Source organism: Myripristis murdjan, chromosome 7 (genome assembly GCF_902150065.1).
Source record: "Myripristis murdjan chromosome 7, fMyrMur1.1, whole genome shotgun sequence".
NCBI lineage: Eukaryota > Metazoa > Chordata > Actinopteri > Holocentriformes > Holocentridae > Myripristis > Myripristis murdjan.
The window spans coordinates 27,529,242-27,549,870 of record NC_043986.1 but is presented as its reverse complement, the minus strand read 5'-3'; the positions used below and the strand labels follow the sequence as shown (position 1 = coordinate 27,549,870).

General features: G+C 41.5%; 1 protein-coding gene across 1 annotated transcript; it reads right to left on the bottom strand.

Annotated features, from left to right (window-relative positions):
- Nucleotides 1-1,325: 1,325 nt before the first annotated feature.
- tnnc2.1 (troponin C2, fast skeletal type, tandem duplicate 1) lies at nt 1,326-8,561 on the bottom strand. Its single transcript, XM_030056237.1, has 6 exons — nt 8,488-8,561; nt 4,603-4,657; nt 4,182-4,325; nt 3,472-3,586; nt 2,562-2,698; nt 1,326-1,813 (listed from the first exon to the last, which is right to left on the bottom strand). The coding sequence occupies exons 1-6, from the start codon at nt 8,488-8,490 to the stop codon at nt 1,782-1,784; spliced, it is 486 nt and encodes a 161-aa protein (XP_029912097.1). The 5' UTR covers nt 8,491-8,561; the 3' UTR covers nt 1,326-1,781.
- Nucleotides 8,562-20,629: the final 12,068 nt, after the last annotated feature.

Here is a 20,629-nt window from a genome sequence, read left to right as displayed (position 1 = left end):
GAGAAATAAACAGCCAAATTGTAAACACTGGCGCTCATTAATGTACACTGTTGATTTCAAGCAAAAAAAAAAGTTGATTGTGGCACTGCGTATGATGTAGGCCTTGTAGATATAAGATACCGGGGGTGGGGTGGGGGGCTTGGTTAAAGTGGGTTATGGTTTTTGTGATGGTGGCGTTTCACTCTGCCTATGAAACTCAAACCCAGGAGAAAAATGCTGCACCCCCCTACACACACACACACACACACACCCACACAATCCCCACCCTTCCTTGACCCCCTCCTCCAACCCCACCGCTCCTTGGCTGTGCCCTGAATAGCAGGCAGCTCCCAGGCTGAGTTGGGACAGGGAGACAGAGGTGGAGTAAGGGGGTTCACAGCCGTCATGACTATGCCACATCGCAGATAAACACAAGCTGATGCTCCTTAAATGGCGGGGGGTTCCTGAGGGGAGGGTTGCGATGGTGAGAAAGAGACAGGAGAGCAAGGTGGCAGAGAGAAGGGGAGAGGATGGGTGATAGGATGTGAAGGAGAGCAGGGCGATGGAGAAAAGGGGAGGGATGTTGGTAGGAGGGGTCGCCGGCTATATACTCAGTGGAAGAGCAGCGGTTTCCAAAGGGAGAATTTGCTCGCCTGCTCTGACCGTACGCCTCAAGCCTCTGTGCTCCGAGACCGAGAGGCTGCAACCTCTTCGGCTTCACCTCTCAGGCTGGGCTGAGCCACCGGGGAGGGAGGGGTGGGGGGCTGAGGGGGCTATTTCTGTGCAGGGGGAAGGCTGCATGAAGACGCATCATTAACAGAGCTATCACTGGCTGTCTGGGTGAAGAACAAATGGAGCAAAGCCGCACTTGAGCCTTTCTCAGATCACTGCAAATTTTCCTCACATTATCAGCAATGGCATATGGATGGTGTGGCACTCTCAAAAAGTGCAAAAAGAGGCAAAGATCTTCATCGAGGCTAGGTTGAGGTTGTTGCTGTTGTTTGTGTGTGTGTGTGTGTGTGTGTGTGTGTGTGTTTGAGGGAGTTTAAGGGGAACAGCCTGTGTTGTTAACCATGTATAAAGTGTGTATGAGCTGGAGGGTAGCAGGCATTGTGTGTATACATGTGTATATGTCTGTGATTTTGTGTTTGGTGTGAGTATTTGTGCTCATGGATGTGGGTGTTTTATGTGTGTGTGTGTGTGTGTGTGTGCAAGGAAAAGCAAGTCAGTGGTAATGTGTTCATAGGCAGAGCACTAAAAGATAAAGACAATTGAGCAGAACAGGTAATGTCGGTGGGGAGCATGCCAATAACTTGCAACGATGAACAGTGAAGGGAAGGAGGAAAGTAGGTTTATTTGGAAAGCACAGAACAGGGTGGAGGAGAGAGACTCAGAGGAAATTTAGAGGAGTGGGGTGAGGGGGTGGGGTGGGGTGGGGTGAGGGTAGCATTTCTGGAGGAGCAGCAGCTGCCAGGGGACAGCTGGGTGGCCGGCGCAAGGAGGCAGTCAGAGGAAAGCGCCTTCGTCTTAAAAGGTTTGAACAGATATTTATAGACATCCCAACATGCCCCTGGGCTAACATGAAAACGGCTGGGGGGCGGGGGCGGGGTTAACAGCCTTTCATTTTGCTATCTCTCAAAGTACGCGATGCACGTAATCTTTTTTGGATTTTCTTGTAGCGCTCCATCTGGGCTTGGAGTACAGGTGGTGTGCCGAGTCGGAGGATGATTTCCTTTGCTTTCTGTTCTGTCCGAGCTGGAGAAGAAGTGAGAGGAAAGGGCCACTGAGGAATGTTGGTGTCATTACTGGACATTCTCCATCATTTTCAGAAATTCTGGAGGGAGGGAGAGAGAGAGAGAGATTTAATCAATCAATCACATCAATCACCACCATACATTAATTTATTTATTCATTCATCTGATTGATGAATGGAGGAATAAATCAACTCAAACACATTTTATACAAATTGTTAATTAAAAATGAATGTAAACACACAAAAAATAATAGAAACAAACATTCAAATGAATATGAGTGCTTATTTCCATAGCGGTCCAAAGTAAAAACATTATTCATTATATTTGTCTTTTTGCAATAATGAATAAAAAAAAAAATAAAATAAAAATATATTCTGCATCCACTGCCTTTTTTAGTTTCTGCTCCACTGTATTCATCCATTACACTCTGTCATTCAATCTAATCTAATGTAAAACTTTTTCATTTTCATGTTATAGATCAGTCAAAATGTATTTATAATGACAATACAGTGCGGTTAAAGGCATGTGGGACCTCCAGCTTAAGATGACACTTCTCTGATATAATACATGCATTCTGGAAATTCATGCATTTTGTCCACTGCAGAATCATTACATCATTCTCATTTGAGGTTTTCCAATTGACAGCCAAGATTCCCCTACATGTGTAAAAAATATTTCATTCCCTTGTCTGTGATCCAGTTGAACTGTTGAAAATGTTTAATAAAGTGTCAGAAATCCATGAGCATCAAGCTTATTTTTCTCTGTTTGTGCAATATTTGCTGATATTTGCTCACTGTTTTCACTCTTCATACATTTGAGGCCTCTTACCATCAAAGTCGATCTTTCCATCTTTGTTTGTGTCGGAGTCCGCCATCATCTCATCGATCTCTTCTTCTGTGATTTGCTCTCCAGTGAGATGGAGGATGTCTCCAAACTCCTCGCGGTCGATGAAACCATCTCCATTCCTGTGGCACAGAAACAGTAACAAGGTCATTCAGGGATACGTCACCTCTCACAGGGATTCAGTCCTCTGTGCCTTCCTATAACACACACACACACACACACACACACCTGAAGTGCAGCCTAAAGCCAGTTTTTCTTAACACTTGTCATGTTCTTGCATCCATTCATGTGTTACTTGGAACATGGCTTAGCAGCTTAAAGGAGTAATAAGGGCTTATGATATTGAATTGTACAAATAGTTGGTAATCTGTCTTTTTCTGTGGGATTCACCTGTCTTCTTTTGTTCTCGACACCATTTTGATACAGATCATGTAAAAACTTTGTTTTACAAAATCAGAATTAGAAGAAAAGACTTGTCTCTGACAGTACATACATTGCTTTAAAGTTACGACTCTAACACACTATAGTCTGGTTGCATTTAGTGTATGTTATCCTATTCACTGTCAATACACACCAAGTTTGTAACATCACAAATTTGAGTCTGAGGTCACTGGTTTCCTGTTTGGAAGAAAATTTTTCATGTTCATAAATAACTGACTGAGTTGCCCTATACTATAAAAACCATGTACTTGGTTGAATGTATATGAATGAATATGAATATATATGAATATATGTGAATATATAAAGGTTTTTTCAATGGGGTGTGTAATTATAAAGGTCGCAAACTTTTATATAGTCTTTAAATTGAGCTGTATTGTGACTGTCACTAAAACAGCATTATGTGAAGACCAGAGATGTCTGGATTTGGTTCTTCCATTAGTTTCAGTTGTCGTACTTGTCAAAAATACGGAAGCATTCCGATAGCTCCTCCTCAGTCTTTCCGGCCTGGTCCTCCTTTAGCTGTTGCACCATCATGACCAAGAACTCCTCGAAGTCAATGGTGCCGCTGCCTGAGGTGGAGTCGGGGGAGGAAGAAAACAGAGAGGGGGACGAAATGCATGAGGTCAAGATGGAGGGAGTGATGAGGAAGCGGTACATAATGTGATTTGCATCTTTGTCCTCCGATTCTACTTGACTTATACAATGTATATCATTCATTTGTGATCTTTGATGTTCCATACAGTTGAATATTTATTTACTAGGAAACGCCATTGTAACTCTATTGGAAATATCATTTCTGCAATATATTGCAGGAATAAGAAAACCACCCCAAACAACAAATCAGGTCCAGGAATGCAATGAGAGAAAAACTGCAATTTTGCAAAAATGACCTCTTCACATTACATTACCTTATCTTGTATTGCAAATTATTATGCCATTTATTAATCACAGTGAAATGCTCTTAACAAGTAGCCTACATGGGCTACTGAGAAAAAAAACAACAGCTCATCCCTGTTTTCTGTCCAGCTAACAGGGAAATGTCCAGGATGGCAACTTGATCCCTTCTTTATCCCTTGATCCCGTCTTTATTGGCCTGTAAAATTCTGGATATATTCCTCCTTCAGGGCACCATTTGCCCTATTTTTGTTTAGAAGGGGATCTCACCGTCCTCATCGACCTCCTCGATGATGGCATCCAACTCCTCTCTTGACGGGTTCTGGCCCAGCATCCTCATCACGGTACCCAACTCCTTGGTGCTGATGTCACCGCCACCGTCAGTGTCGAACATGTCGAAGGCAGCCTTGAACTCTGGACAGAGAAAGATATTGTTTAACCTGAAACATGGATAAGCCAAGTTTCACCTAAAACTGAGGGAAATCCATAAGAAAATATTGTATCAAAAACATTCTATCAAAGGTATAGAATAAAATACAATAGATGTGCTTATTCTTTGATGACTGCTCAATCCAAATTATGGACAAACAAATGTCATATAAATTGTTACAAACAGCAGGAAGTCAGAAATTAAAGTAAACATTTCACCAGGAGAAATCACTAAGTGAGTAACTGAGACAGAAAGACTAACCTGTAATCATCTCCTCGCTCAGGAAGGAGCGGGCGTCGCTTTGGGCGTCAGTGGGCTTAAAGTAGGTGGATGAAAAAGGGTGGAGGAGGAACGGAGGCGAAAGAGGATGAGGAGAGAGAGAGAGGAATAATTCCGTGAAGCAGCTGCATACACTTGAATACATCCTGATATTAATGTCAAACTGGCTAAACACATCAGTGATTGCATCAGTAACATCATTAACATCCCATATGGGTGAGCTAAACACTCGTATGGGTGTTTGATGAGAGTTCAAAGAGGAAAATGATAGGAAAAATGCTAGAGGAGGGAATGTTCAGCATCATATATCTTTAACTTCACCACAACTCACCCACATATACACACACATGCACGCACGCACGCAGACACAAACACAATACATTCTACCACACTAAAACTAAAAAAAAAAAAAAATATGCTGATAAAAAGGACAAATTAATCCCATTTTTGGTTACGGCCCCATTTAGCAACTTATCACCATGCACCTGACAACATGGTTGAGAATAAACTGCATTGTATACTCATATAATAGTAGCCTCTCATAAACTGGTGGTTTTTAATGCAAGATCTGGTGGCAAGAATACCAACACCGTGTGCCTGATTAATATAATAAGATGTTCCAAACAGTTCCTCTTTGGGGAGGAGCAGCAGTGCAGCTCCCAGGTTGATTCCTTTGATATGGAGGATTACCAGAGAAGAGAAACCTAAATTAGTCTGGTGCAGGTCAACAAAGAAAGCCTGGCCAATATCAACATTTGTCCAAGACAGAATTATCTTCCTCAAACTTTGTAGACTCTCCTACTTTAAGTGCAAAAATGGTGTGAATATGTTCAACCATCAATCCAAAACTAAACCCAAGGCAGTTACTGGCCTGCTTTATTCCACATACAAGCAAAAGCTGAAAGTCATACAAGTTGTCAGATGTAACTTATGCATGTTAAAAACAGAGATTCTAACATCCAGATCAAGTTTTTTTTTTTTTTTTTTTTTTTTTAAATGATAATCTATCATAACAACCCTAATAAACATGTTAAAGACCACACCCGTAACCCCTGACTGTAATCTAAATCTGTGATATTTTTGGTGCCCCCTATGGGTTGATTTTAAAATGCCTACCAGACATTGATGCGTGCCTGACTTCAGCAGGTATCAGGATTCATGATGGTGAGACCAGACTGTCATAGAGTTTAGGGCAATTTTTAGAAAGGCAACATCCATGAACTGAGCCTTTACCAGATTATTCAGGTTTTGGTCACATTGTATCACACCAACACACACATGCACACACTGAACTGAGGATGGATTACATATTAGTGGATCAACAAATACTTCAAAATGTACAGTTTGATTGTTTGTAAGATGGGCAACACTCCCTGCAAGATGTAAATAACTGAAGTACATGATTAAAAATGTTTTCTATTATTTCCTGATGACAGGATGTCCTGATGCAACTAAAGCATAGGGACAATGCTGGAGCAACTGTGTGGGCAGTGCTGCCCATTCAAGTTGTTCAAAACATTCATTGTCCTAATAATAACTGCTACCATAATGGGACATGGTCACTGAATAAGAAAAAAAAAAAAATCTCGTTCTTTGTTAAAAATACACCACACAGTGTATTTTAACATAGACTCTACAATGTATTAATAAATAATTAAAATGTATTGATATGTAATGTATGTAATCTAATATATAATGGATGATGGATTAATAATTTATTAAAATAATACTACTACTACTAATAATTAATTTAAAAATACTAGTTTGATTTTATTCATTTCCGTGCTGTGTAATTCATTAATTGATTTACAAATGCAATATAATTACACAAAAATACATGCTAAAAAGTTTTTTAAAAATGTCATTAAAATATTAACAACATTGCAGATTATTTTATTTAAGAAGCTGTATCTACAGATGAAGTTGTTACTAAGGGTTTTTATATACACAAATTAGGAATTTGCCTCTGAATATGTCTTATGGTTAAGGGTATATTTACAAAATGGCTGCTATTTATTTATCAAAGCACAATACAGGGCGCAGCTGCATCAAATTGAAGGTGCTGGTAAAAATAGCAGTATAGAGAAGTTACTACATAGGCAAAATAAAATAAAAATAACAGACATAAGTTATGATTGTGTTTTTGAAGTGATAAGTGGCCGGAGAAATGAGATTCAGATGAAGGATTTGAACTGTGATTTGATCATATTTAACAGAAGGGCTGCTGACACAGTGAACTGTTGTTCTATATATAATATTTCATAATGTGTAAGCCTCTTCTCCTCCTCTTGAAAATAAACCCCCTTTCTGTCCATCAAGCCGGAGAAAAACAGAGAAACCTAAAACCAGACAGACAACCGTCACTGATGAAGTGACAGCCAAGAAGTGGAAACAGCCTGACGTCAGGTAAGAGGTGAGAAGAAGTAAATACTCAAGTTAGGCAGCAACTCATGTTTAATCCCCTGCCAACTGGCCACACTTGTCAATGACGAGCCTTAAAGGGGAACAGCACTCAACAGTGTATCATTTCCTACTTGTTATTCCTACAATCCAGGACAGTCATATATCAATACTTATGAACATGAACAACCTTCTCAAACTTGAGTTGTCACCAGGTATGAGGTCTGGAACTGCTTCACTCATAATGAACTGCAGTTTGATTCTGTGGAAATGCAGCATGTCAGCTTGAGTTTTTAAACTAAAATTAGCTTTACTCTGTTTTACTCTGGTTTGAGCCAACAAACTGTACCCTTAACATTCATAGCTGCTGCTCTCCAGCTATTCCTTTTTCTATGGCTCATCCACAGATTTTATACCAGATGACATCACAAGTTTGAATATTTCCGATGGAAACCTCTCTTCACAGTGTTACCCTCTTTTTCTTTGTATTTAGCACAGAAATGAGCTCAGCAGTCACTTGTAGTAGCTTTAGTAGAGAATTAATAAATTGATAAATGTATGCTTTTAAGTCACAGCATAAATGACATGAAGGAATTTGTAAATTGAGTGGTTTTCCCCTTTAAACACCACACTCCTGCTTCTCAGTGGTATGGGGGGGCAGCTTCACTGAAAGCCATGTCAGGCATCTTTGCAATCCATTTTTTTCCATGTTGTTTAGATGATGTTGTTGTTGTCAGAAGCTCATTTTATCACATTAATCCCTTGGAAATATAAAGGTCAAATTAAGTCCTGGGCTCAGTTTTTTTTTTTTTTCTTACCATCTCACTTTAAAGCTATTTTTAAAGATGAGACTTAGGGAAGGATTTGAGAGGGATTTTCTAAAAGGTGAACGTCCTAAGTAATGACACCCGGAGAGGGCGGCATGCCTTCTCAGTTTACTCAGCTGTGTGGTTGTATCTTTGGCATCACTATGTCTAATTGAAATATCTAGCTTACTGAGTCTATTTAAATGTGATAGAACCCAAAAGCAAGCGAAAAACTTACCAAGCTCTTAACAAACAACAAAGAGGAGTAACTTGATTTGGGGTCATAAGTAAATCTATGATTATGTAAAATAGTTTCCAAAAGCATGTTACCAGTCAACAACAAAGCAGAACATTAAATTTCCCAGCATCATGTTCCACGCTGAACATCACCTGTCCAGAAATCCATGCAACTCCAGCTGTCAGGTAAACATTGTTAGGTCATTATGTGTGTGTGTGTATGTATACATCTGCTCCAGTGAGTGTGTGTGAAGTCCATTTCCACATCAACTAATAATCTCCATCTTCAGCCATTTAGCCTTGCTCCTCATCCATGGAAAAAGTAGAGAGAATGCCAAAAAAAATCCTCAAACATCTCATCAAATGAGGTTTCCTCCTCCTTTCTGCTTCCCCTCTCCTCATCCTCCCTCTTCAAGTTTCTTACCATGGTGGCCGGCTCTGCTGCACGTCACACACCAGGGGGAACGACAGACGGCTGGGAGAGAAAGTCTCGCTGCTACACAGTTGAGGCAGCACGTTGGCCTCCCCCGCTTCCATAAGTACCCTCGCATGCGCCACACTTTTCCTGAAAATGATCAGGATTGGGCAAGAACCTGCTTCCTTGGATAACAGGCGGCCAATGAACACCCTGCTTACAACATCCTGATGGACATCCACTTGTGTCACGCTCTTTCCAATCCCCCATATTTAGATAAAGGACAAGAGCTGTCATCTCAATGACATTTATTAAAAAAAAAAAAAAATCAGGCAGTGAGCCGCAGGAGGTTATTTTGGCGAAGGATCAACTGGGCATCTCACAGCAGATGGATACTCTAGATTTCACATACTGTACACTCACACACACAACCCACCCCCGAGCTACACACACATCACACACATAAATGCACCCACAGCTTAGCACCCCTCCATACACAGACTCTCTGACCCTCTCTCAATGTCTGCAAACCCATCTATCCGCCCATCTCCCTGTCCGCGCTGCCTCTGACTTGTCCTTGCACTTGTGACATCTGTAACTTAAGAGGCGTGCAAATGGACTTGCAGTAGTTCTCGCACGGCTCTACTCCCCCAATCAATCGCTCGCCATAAACAAAACGGCTCACACAGCCACAGGCAGGACATGCAGCCCACAATTAGTTCATCAATCAGCGACGAGGCTTAACTACATGGTATGCTCACAGCAGGTATTTATCTGGTGCATGAACCTCTGTGGTGACAAACGAACTGTCACCATGACTACTCTTTACTCCCATACTGCTGCAAAAGTGTTGAGACACAGGAGAAGGGTAGAATTTTGCTCCGAAATCAGATGTCTGCTACTTGAAAATGATGCCTCCTCTGACAAAATAATTGTGGGCTTAGAAACTAGAGCTTTTGACCAATAAGAATCAGATAAAAGCCTAGAATAGCATTGGGGTACTCATTATCACAATGTGCGGACAGATACACTGATGTAATGCTTGAAGTACATATATAGAAAAGCCAGAGCTGAATTCTCTCAGCCATGGTGGCTATCACTGCTCATGCTAACTACTCAGTTCTTCTTGTTTTTATTCCAAACAAACCAGAAGCATAAAAGGCATCATTTCCTGTGCGGCAGAGGATTTTTCCTGGAAAGACCTGAGTGCTTAGGACTGCAAATATAAATGCTTTCATTGACTGGATATGGGTTGAATCTCTACTGTGGTATATCAGCAGTCATTATCTTAAAACAGCTGTAAAATGAAATAATGAGTGACCCTCAACTTGTTTTGTGGCTTCTTTGTCCCGTCACTGTTTGAGCCACACTTTACTTTTCTGTCTGTCTTTCTTTTTCTGCCTCTCTCCATCACCATCTCTCTTTCTGTCTCTCTCTCTCTCTCTCCACTTTTGCATGGTTTGTGGCCTGTCTGAAGCACAGAGAGTGACCTTGTCAGCTGCTAATCTCTCCCTCTGCCATGCTCTCCCACAAGACTGATCCCATTTCATCTTGTAATCCTTGAACTGCTAGAGTTTCGTTGGCTTTGCAAATATAAATATTCCCAAGGCCCATAGTCTGAGTGGTCTGCAGGACCAATTACCACAGTCATGTGCAGGTTTGGCTTGTTGCTGTGAGTGTGTTTGGGCTCATGAACAGTCTGCGCAATGCACCTCAACAATATTCCTATTTGTACATGTTGAGCATATGCACACACACACACACACACACACACACACACACACACACACACACACACACACACACACACACACAAAGCCACCCTGACACATACTTGTACAGTGTGCGTACAGCATGATGAACTGCAAACAGCACTCATAAAGATTCTTCACAGGTGTTCAAAGATAGACACTGACACTGGCGAGATCAATCATCGTGTCTTTATTGTCCAGGATATTGGTATTGACAGAACGCAATGTTAACAGCATGCTCACAGTTGATATTCATGTGGTTCATGTGCATCATTTTTTTTAATTCTCCTTTGTGCTTTCATTTGCAAAGATGCCATTTTCGGGGAGTGTTGTCATTTTGGCAGCTGGGGATTTAAATTTTCTACTGTCTGTTAAACATGCATGGGTTTCGCTGCTAGTGCACTGCTGATATGGTCGATGATGGAGGAAGGCAAGCGGTGGAGGACGGGGGTATGCACATTTAGCTGAGGGTGGCACTGAAGCAAATGTTGTAAGATTACCATAGGGTTAATGAAATGGGGAGTGTGTTAGGATCTCTCTTTGTGGGTGCATAAATGTAGTTACAAAATGTCATAGTGTTTTAATTAATGCGTTGGTGGACTGGGACATGAGCTCACCAAAACTCATTCTCTGGGAAGTCCACTCAGCAAATCACATAGCAATCCCACCTCTACATTTAAATATATGCTGAATCGAACGTTTGGTCCATGGGAGGTGCCAGAGGATGGGTCATGAGGTCACCAAAGTTGACAGGGTGCATGCTCTGGGTAGCATGAATGTGCTTACCAAATTTAATGACAACCAGCCCAATAGAATTAGAAATACTGAGGGTGGTGTTAGAGGAAAAATCACCATAATTGAAAGGGTTTATCATCTGTGGAGTATGAATACACTCACCAAATTTCATGTAATCCACCTAACAGATGTTGAGATTTTTTTTTGTACAAGCCACATTTTTGCCTGATGGTAGGGCTAGAGGGAAGGGGCATGAAGTCACAGACACTGACAGGGTTCATCCTCTGGGGAGCATGAAAGTGTTCACCAAATTTCACAGCAATCTGACCAATAGTTTTTTTAGATACATTGCTTTGGAGTACCATGGCTGTACTTACTATACTTTCCTGTCAGGGGGCACAAATAGAATAATTTGTTTAGATGTTGTGCAATTAGTCATTAATGCCACTTAATGTACTGTAACACCTAACTTTATCCTCTCTCAGCAAACCCGCTCCTGTCTCACCCAACTTCATGTCACCCAACCTAGTTTTGTCTCATCCAAGCTCATCTTCTCTCACCAAATGTCTCATCTTGTGCTACCCAGTCTTGTCTTTTCATCTAAATTTGCCCTCTCTCACCCACCCTTTGCTCTGCTCCCCCATTTCTTGAACCTGACGCCTTTTCATTGTCTCTTCCTCTCTGCCTCTCTCCTCTTTCCTGTTGCACCCATCACACTCCACAGTCCACACCTTTTCTTTATTTGCCCGATTCCCTTTTCTTAACCGTCCTCCTCTCGACCGGACTCCCCTCTCTTCTCCCTTCCCTGAATCCTCCCTGATTTTCATCACCTCCATCTGTTTCTCCTCACTTATCTTCCCCTCACCCCCCCCAGCCATCACAATTTGCTTCCCTGAGGGCCAGAGAGAGAGAGAGAGAGAGAGAGAGAGAGAGAGAGAGAGAGAGAGAGAGAGAGAGAGAGCTCGACTGCCATGCCATCCTCTCATAGCTCCTCTCTTGGTCGACTGATGTCACCTCCTTTGCTTCATCAAGTGTCCGGCCAGAGCCTGACTGACAGCACCAGCTGATGCCCTGCATGGCTCAAGAGTTTTCAGCAGTATTGCTCCTCTTGTTGGGTGAGAAAAAAACAGGGGGTGGAAGTGTGAGAAGAGATTGGTAGAGAGTGAGTAAGAAAAGGGAAGGGAAGAAGTGTGAGGGATGGGTCATAACACAGGGGAAACTGGAGGAAGACGAACAAACGAAGGGCTCAGCCAAGTTGAAAGAAATAGGAGCTGAAAGAAAGGCAGCTAAGAAATCAACTCTGTCTCCTCCTCCTCCTCCTCTGCTTCCACGTCTCCTCCTTCTATTCCTGGACATTCCCCAGGGCAACAACTGGACCCTCCAGACAAACCACATGATATTCCTCTCTAAATAAGGCTGGAGGCCTGCCATCACTCCTCCCCCTCCAGCCTTCTATCCTTTCACCCTCCCCACCACTTCTCTTGATCCCTCCTTCATTCCTCCTCCACCCTTTCTGTTGCTTTTATCCTTTATTGCCGCTGTTCTTAAATGTGTTCCGATGTTTTTAGTGTTCTGATGTTTTTAAATGTGTTCCGGTGTTCCGGTGACCTTGAGTGCCAAGAAAGGCGCCTTTAAATAAAATTGATTATTATTATTATTATTATTATTATTATTATTGTTGTCTTTCTTCTTCTCATTGCCCTATCTATGAAAGTGTAATGAAATGAATATAAGAGCTCTCCACCAGTACACTCCAAGAATACTTCACCCATCATACAATGAATTATTCACTGGGTGCTGCCTTTAGTCCTTGTGCAAAAGTGTTATTTGTAAGCCTTTATTAGGGGTCAGACAGCCTAAGCTGCCAGGTCCCTCTAATGTTCCTGCGTGTTCTTCTTTCTTTCTTTCTTCCGAGGAAGTCCTATTTCCCATGCGTGAAAAATCACCAAATTTTGCACAAAGGTCCAGTCCCATGCCAGATACATTCACATGCAAACTCAAGCCAATAGTCCTGATGGTGGCACTACAGCAAGCCTCTAAATTTCAAAACTTTGAAAATTCATAACAAATCAACCATATGTGCTACAGCTTTGCAACTTTCACCAAAATGTAGCCCTGATACTGAAGAAACTTTTGTACACTTAAACCTATTTCAAATTATGAAGTCCATCACTCTATTTTTTTCAAAAACTATAAAACTTATTAAACCTATCTCTTCCCTTTGTCCCGGAAAAAGAAGCCCACTGTTCCCATAAGTCCGACAGGCCATTATGGTTATGGTTGTGGTTATGGTTGGGGTTGGGGCAGCCGACTGCGCCCACCCGGTCAGGTCTGCCAGATCTGACAGGTGAGCGGCCTGATGACGACTGATGGTGCCGCCTGATGCCGACTGATGGTGCCCCGGTGCCGCGGCCGACTGGTGCCGCAGGGGCGCGGGCGGGGTTGGAGTAGTAACATGAAAGAGCGCAAGCCAGTAATTTTGCCTAGGGCGGCAACATAGGCAGAACTGCCACTGGGGGTTGGGGATAGGGCGGCTTCAGGTCAGATAACGGGCTGTCGGACTAATGGGCATTTAATGGGGGCGGGGGGGGGGGGGGGGGGGCATTGCCCCCCCTAGCGTCTGAAATGTGAAACTACATTGAGTCAAAAATAGGTCCAATATTTTTTTTTTCCTGTATATATATCTATAAACATTTAAGCAATGCAATAAAATAAGATTATTTTCAGAAATAAATCTGAATTACATTATGTTTGGTATCGTAATAAATAAAATAATAATAAAAAAAAATGTTTGCCCCCCCCAGCGCAAATTTCAAACTCCGCCTATGGAAACACTGACTTGGATCTCTCAATATTGTCATAAAACAGATCAGTTTCCCATATGTTTAACTTGGCTATGTTATACAAAAAACAACAACACAGGCTTTCATGAGGTGTCCTATTTTTCACACACACACACACACACACACACACACACACACACACATACAGATGTTACTACACGCACATTTATTTCTGTATGCATAATTATGTAATGTAATTATGTATCGATGTTTATTCTATGTATATTTATTAGTTAATTTATACAGTTGAAACCATAAGTTTACATACACTGTATAAAAACACACATAGTCTAACATTTGCTTTCTCACTGTCTGACCTTAAATCAGACTAAACTTTTCCTGTTTTACTTAAACTTAAGTGTTATGTGTTCTTTTTTATACAGTGTGTGTGTGTGTGTGTGTGTGTATTAATGAAAGCACAAGAGTGAACCTGACTAAATATTAATGTCCCTGGCAAACCACGTGTTGCTTCAGTAGCTCGGTCAGCCAGACTAAACACTCGGGCGCGGCTTCACACACCGACAGGTGAACCGCAGGTGACAGTCAGCTCGGCCGCCTGGGCTCAGCAGCCGGGCCGGCACAGCCCCTGTTCTCCGGGAGCTGTGCCGGAGCTTCCAGCAGAGGAGAACGGGAGGTTCCTGTGAGCTGATCGACATGATGTTTCCAGCCGAGCTGTCAAACAGCCAAACAGCTCTCTCTCTCTCTCTCTCTCTCTCTCTCTCTCTCTCTCTCTCTCTCTCTCTCTCTCTCTCTCTCTCTCTCACACACACACACACACACAGACATACATACAGATGTTACATATCTACACGCACATTTATTTCTGTATGCATCTTATCTTTAATTATGTATTGATGTTTATTCTATGTAGCCTATATGTATTGGTTAATTTATACAGTTGAAACCATAAGTTTACATACACTGTATAAAAACACACATAGCCTAACATTTGCTTTCTCACTGTCTGAACTTAAATCAGACTAAACTTTTCCTGTTTTACTTAAACTTATGTGTTCTTTTTTATCCAGTATGTGTGTGTGTGTGTGTGTGTGTGTGTGTGTAGCCTATATATGTATGTGTATATATGTATGTGTAAACACACACACACACACACACACACACACACACACATATATATATATATATATATATATATATATATATATATATATATATATATATATATATATATCCCGTTCTCCAGCTGATCGACATGATGTCACGTTTTTCTCCTGTTTCCAGCCGAGCTGTCAAACAGCTCTGCGCGAACTGAGAATGCTCAAGTGTTCATCACTCAATGTTACTGCTGTTAGCTCGCTAGCTTCACATATACTAAGGTTACCGCGTCCCTCGGCACATTTCAGGGCTTAACACACACACACACACACACACACACACACACACACACACACACACACACACACACACACACACACACACACACACACACACACACACACACAACTGCTGCTCAACATTATCTGTAGTTCTTGATGCTTTTATCTGACTCACATCTTCACCGTTCAGCGAGGGGGTCTGGCCTGCCCACGTGTTTCAGACCTGCGCTCTGATTGGCTGAGGCGCTGCCGTGTTATTAACCCTCTGTGACCTGGGTGACAGCAATTTCGTCACAGTCTGTCATTGTTCAAAAGGTGACGTCACAGTGGTTACCTCATCACCACCTATACCGATGTCATAAAAGAGAGTGACAGCTAACAGATCTCACCCCCCACCCGAGACTTACCACAGCCACAACTGAGACATGGAGAGACCACATTCACAATCTAACAAACAGCAGCAAGAACCGACCGAGACAAAAAGTCTCTGGGAAGAACTTGCAAAGGAGAAAGATAAAAAAGAAAAATTAGAAAAACTACAAGATGTGGAAGAGATCACAATGATCCAGAAAGACCCACTAAGGGAAGCCAAAAGTCTCCAGGAGCAGGAATCTGAGCTGATGGGCCAACTATACCCAGAGCCCGAAGCCAGAAGCCCTGAACCTGACGACCAGTTCAATGAGGTCGAGCGGTTCTGGCTGGAGAAGCAAGAAAAGGCAAAATGCTGTGCAGGGGACATGTGCCCCAGCGCCACTGAGCCACCAGAGATGATCAAGGCACAGGAGAAAGAGAACCAACCCAAAGGCCCGGAACCCGGAAACCAGTTCAATGAGGTCAAGCGGTTCTGGCTGGAGCAGGTGGATGAACGCTGTACAGGAGGAATATCCCCCAGTGCCGCTGAGCCACCAGAGAAGATCAAGATATGGGTAGAAGAGAACCAATATCTTCACCGAGAGGTAGAGCATCTAAAAGAGAAGCTCAGTGCCAGTGAGGCTGAAATGCAGGATCTCTGCAAAAAATTGGATGCCTGTGAGGCTGAAAAGCAGGATCTCTGCAAAAAATTGGATGCCTGTGAGGCTGAAAACCAGGATCTCTGCATAACATTTACAGCAAGCATGGCTGAAAACCAGGATCTCCACAAGGCCGAAATGCAGGATTTGTGTCAAAAACTGAAGGCCAGCGAGGCCGAAAAGCAGGATCTCTGCGAAAAATTGGATGCCTTTGAGGCTGAAAACCGGGATCTCTGCCTAACATTCACAACAAGCATGGCTGAAAACGAGAATCTCCACAAGGCCGAAATGCAGGATTTGTGTCAAAAACTGAAGGCCAGCGAGGCCGAAAAGCAGGTTCTCTGCAAAAAATTGGGAGAACTCGAAATTCTCATCGAGGAAAAGGACAAGAAAATCAAATTGCTTGACCTCAAGTCCCAGCATGACAGGTTTGAGATCGAGCAAGTCCGAAAAGAGCATGCAGAGATGAAAGTAACCATTAATAAATTGCAGGAAAAGCTGGAACAGGTATTAAAAGACAAGGAACAGCAACTGACAGAGTTGAATTCCAATCTGGACGCACTCCATACAGCCAAAAATGACAGGATTATGCAAGAAGAATTGGAGGCCCGTCTTCAAGAAATAGAGAAGCAGGTCAAGTCCAAGAAGAAGCCTTCAAGGATGAGGAGATTCTTCAACTGGATTTTTCGTAGACGAACAAGGCAGTAGCCTGAACACAAACACCATGAAAGACCCACCCACAAGACCCCAAACCCACCCTAACCCCCCACCAACATGCAACATGCCCCAAACAGTGGCTCCAAAGTAAATAGCTCACCAAAATCTACCACCCTAACCTATCACAATAAAATAAAATAGTAATAAAAAAAGAAAATACACTAAAATACATATATTGGGTATATATAGACCTTTCATCTTTGAACCTTTGCAGGCTATGAAATATGTCTGCTCAACATATCAACATATGTGTGTGTGTGTGTGTGTGTGTGTGTGTGTGTGTGTACATAAGTAAGTAAGTAAGTAAGTAAGTACACTTTATTAATCCCACAAGGGGAAATTCCAAAAATACTGCTAAAATGATTGCTGATGAAGTAATATTCACAGTGGATACATATTCCTCATCACACATTTTGAGAAGCGAAAATCTCTCGCCTCCTGCTAATGTGATAAATCTCAAATATAATAAATAACAAAATCATACAATATTGTATCAGTGTCACATGACTGTGTTAGGATTTGTATCACATTGACAGAAATATGACAGCCACTGCATTACGATGAGAAATGTATTGCATTAATAGGGTTATTATTGTATGGATGGTAAATTCTGACAGTAAAAGCTCCAACAAGCAGCAGCTGAGTGAACCACTAGGTGGCAGTCTGAGCTCTGCAGACTGTGCAGTTTAACTCACAGCTCAGACAAATCAAACTCATTTTAAACTCAGGTTGATGTTGTTTGTTGAACCAATGAACTTCTGTCCCATTTCTTCTTCTTCTCTTTGCATCAACATCCTATTTTCTTCAAATTAAAAGCCCGCAATTTCCTCCTCACTGATGCAGTAAATTAATTAGTAGTTAGTAAACACTACAATTATTCTGGACCAGAATCAGAAGATACCAGACTCCAGCAGGAGGCAGAGAAGGTGATTTATTTTTACAATATTCAAAGACCACACAAGACAAAGAGCTATGAAGTGGTAGCTTGTGTTTTTCTTTGTCATGAAAAAACAAAACAAAACAAAACAAAACACAGGATCAATGTACAGTTCAATTCCATCAAGATTCCTCAGTTTCAGTTCAGAAGACAAATGATTTGTGTTGTCACTCTTTCTTTGGTTTTGAACCACTGAGTTCTTTCCAACCACTTTGTCTGACTGGGTGCACCCTCATACAGCTGATTCACAATCTCAATTCTTAATATTTGGGTCTAATATTAGTTAGTAAATACTGTTAAAACAATGCCCCGCTTCAGCATCATCACATTACAACTGGCGTCAATCTCACAATAGTTTAAAATTCACAGTTTCAGCAACAGCCCAGTCACTGGGATCAACAGGACTGGGACAATACACTTATCTCCCGATTCCACACTCTGACGAAACTTGGGTGCCGAGTCCACATGTTGAATTTCTAGTATTCTAGTATTGCCTTTGTTTTTTTTTAAAATCCTCTTCTAGTTTGTGGCAGTAAAGTTTCATGAGGCGGCGATTATCCTAGAGGTCACTATAGGTCATTTTATACAGCGACGTCCAGTTTGAAAAAATGCTCTGACTCCAGTGAAATGGCCGCTATGGGGGCAGTCCAGTCACTCAAACCAGTGATGGTCATGATGTGTTTGAGGAAGGATGAAAACACTAAGTGTCGTTTCCAAGTCAAGTCAAGTCAAGACAAGTCAAGAAAAAAAAAAAAAAAAATCGCTCTCAGTGTGGACTGGTCAGAGTGGAACTGGCCTTGTGCAGTTTGTGATCCTGATCCAGCCGCCGTGGCAGGAGACGGCTGAGGCTGGCAGTTCTTGGCTCTTGAATTCAGAGATCTTCCATCCAGGGATCCAGAGGTCTGGTCTGGTTTGGCCAAACCTGACCTGAGCAGGTACTGACACACCTGATATTAAACAAACAAACAAACAAAAGAGACCACAGTTATAGCTATATACTCACAATATATCTGTCTTGTAGATACATTGTCTTGCAAATCTGTTTTTTCTTTAATGTCAGTCAGTGGGAGCGACTTAATAAGCTGTATTTAGAGAGCAAACTTTAAAGTGTTGAAAACCAAATACCACCAGTCTATGGGACAGCAACTGAGAAAAAGCTGACGTGCAGTCATCACATGGCCAGAACGATTCATTAATCAGCTGCCTCTCTGAACTGTTAGAAATTGTTTGTTCCTGTAACTTCAATAAAACACATACAGATATTTTTAACTGTACAATAAACATATTTTCAATAACCTCTACCTAATATATAGTATGCTATCTTATCTTATGGGAATTACAAATATAGTCATGTGAAAAAATTAGGACACCCCATCAAATCTTCAGTTATTTATTAAGAAATGTAAACATATCAATTTCTGATCTTGTTAGGGGCAGGGCAGCCTAAGCTGCCAAGACCCTCTTGTATTCCTATGTTTTCTTCTTCTTCTTTCTTTCTTTCTTTCTTTCTTCCGAGGAAGTCCTACTTCCCATGCGTGAAAACTCACCAAATTTTGCACGAAGGTCCAGTCCCATGCCAGATTTCCTCAGATGCAAACACAAGCCAATAGTCCTGATGGTGGCACTACAGTAAGCCTCTAAATTTCGAAACTTTGAAAATTCATTACAAATCAACCATATGTGCTACAGCTTTGCAACTTTCACCGAAATGTTGCCCCAATACTGATAGAAACTTTTGTGCACTTAAACCTAGTTCAAATTATGAAATCCATCACTCTATTTTTTTTTTCAAAAACTGTAAAACTTCTTAAACCTATCTCCTCCCACAATTTTTGCTCAAATGTCACTAAACTCGCTACAGAGCATTTTCAGACTGTCCTACACAAATGATCACAGATGATTTATCAAAAATTGAGCCTACAGTGCATCAAAATGTACTGTACAGTACTGTACGCATACACTTGCAAATTCTTGGTAAATAAATCAATAATGTTCATGAAAAAAATTGACAAAATTTTGGAGTCATGGTAGATAATGTGTGGCAAATTGTATCTCAAAAACTCAATTTTGCTCTCATGTGAACAATTGGAGTCGATGCAAGAATGGTATTTTTAAACATCAGTTTTTCCACTTATGGAGCAAATTCATCACTGTTAAAAACAAATTACCAACATCTCCATGCTGTCTAGATGCAATATGTGTATTTTCAGATTTTTGTCTTGGTGAATGATTTTATTTTATTTTTTTTTACAGTGGTTTGAAATCTGCCTTTCCGTGCATAGGCGGCTGCTATCATGTGACTGGCTTAGTCAATTTGTGAAGCCTCACATGAATTGACACTTACCAATTAGCTCAGTGAGATAAAGATTTGTCCTTCATGCCAGAAACTGAGTTTATGTCTCAAATGATGCAAAATGCACATAAGAATGCCACCTTTCTTTTCATCTTCCTATTCTCCACTTGTTGCTCAGAATTGCCTAAAATTGGCCGGCCCTGACCATTGCTGCACAGCAGCAATAATTGTAAACTTATATTCCAAAAATACAAACTATTTCTTATCCAATGAAAAAAAGCTGTATATAGCATCATTTATTCACTCCCCCATCACTCAGGTAACCTGATATATCAAGACAGCACAACGTCAGAATGAGGATGTGGTGGACTCACTGTCCATTCTGTAGAGAAGAGGAAGCTCAATAGATGAAAAGGAAACAAGATGATAAAAAAAAAACATTTCACATTTCACTCAAACACACAGATGCATGCACCCCCCCCCCCCTCCCACACACACACACACAGAGAGAGAGAGAGAGAGAGAGAG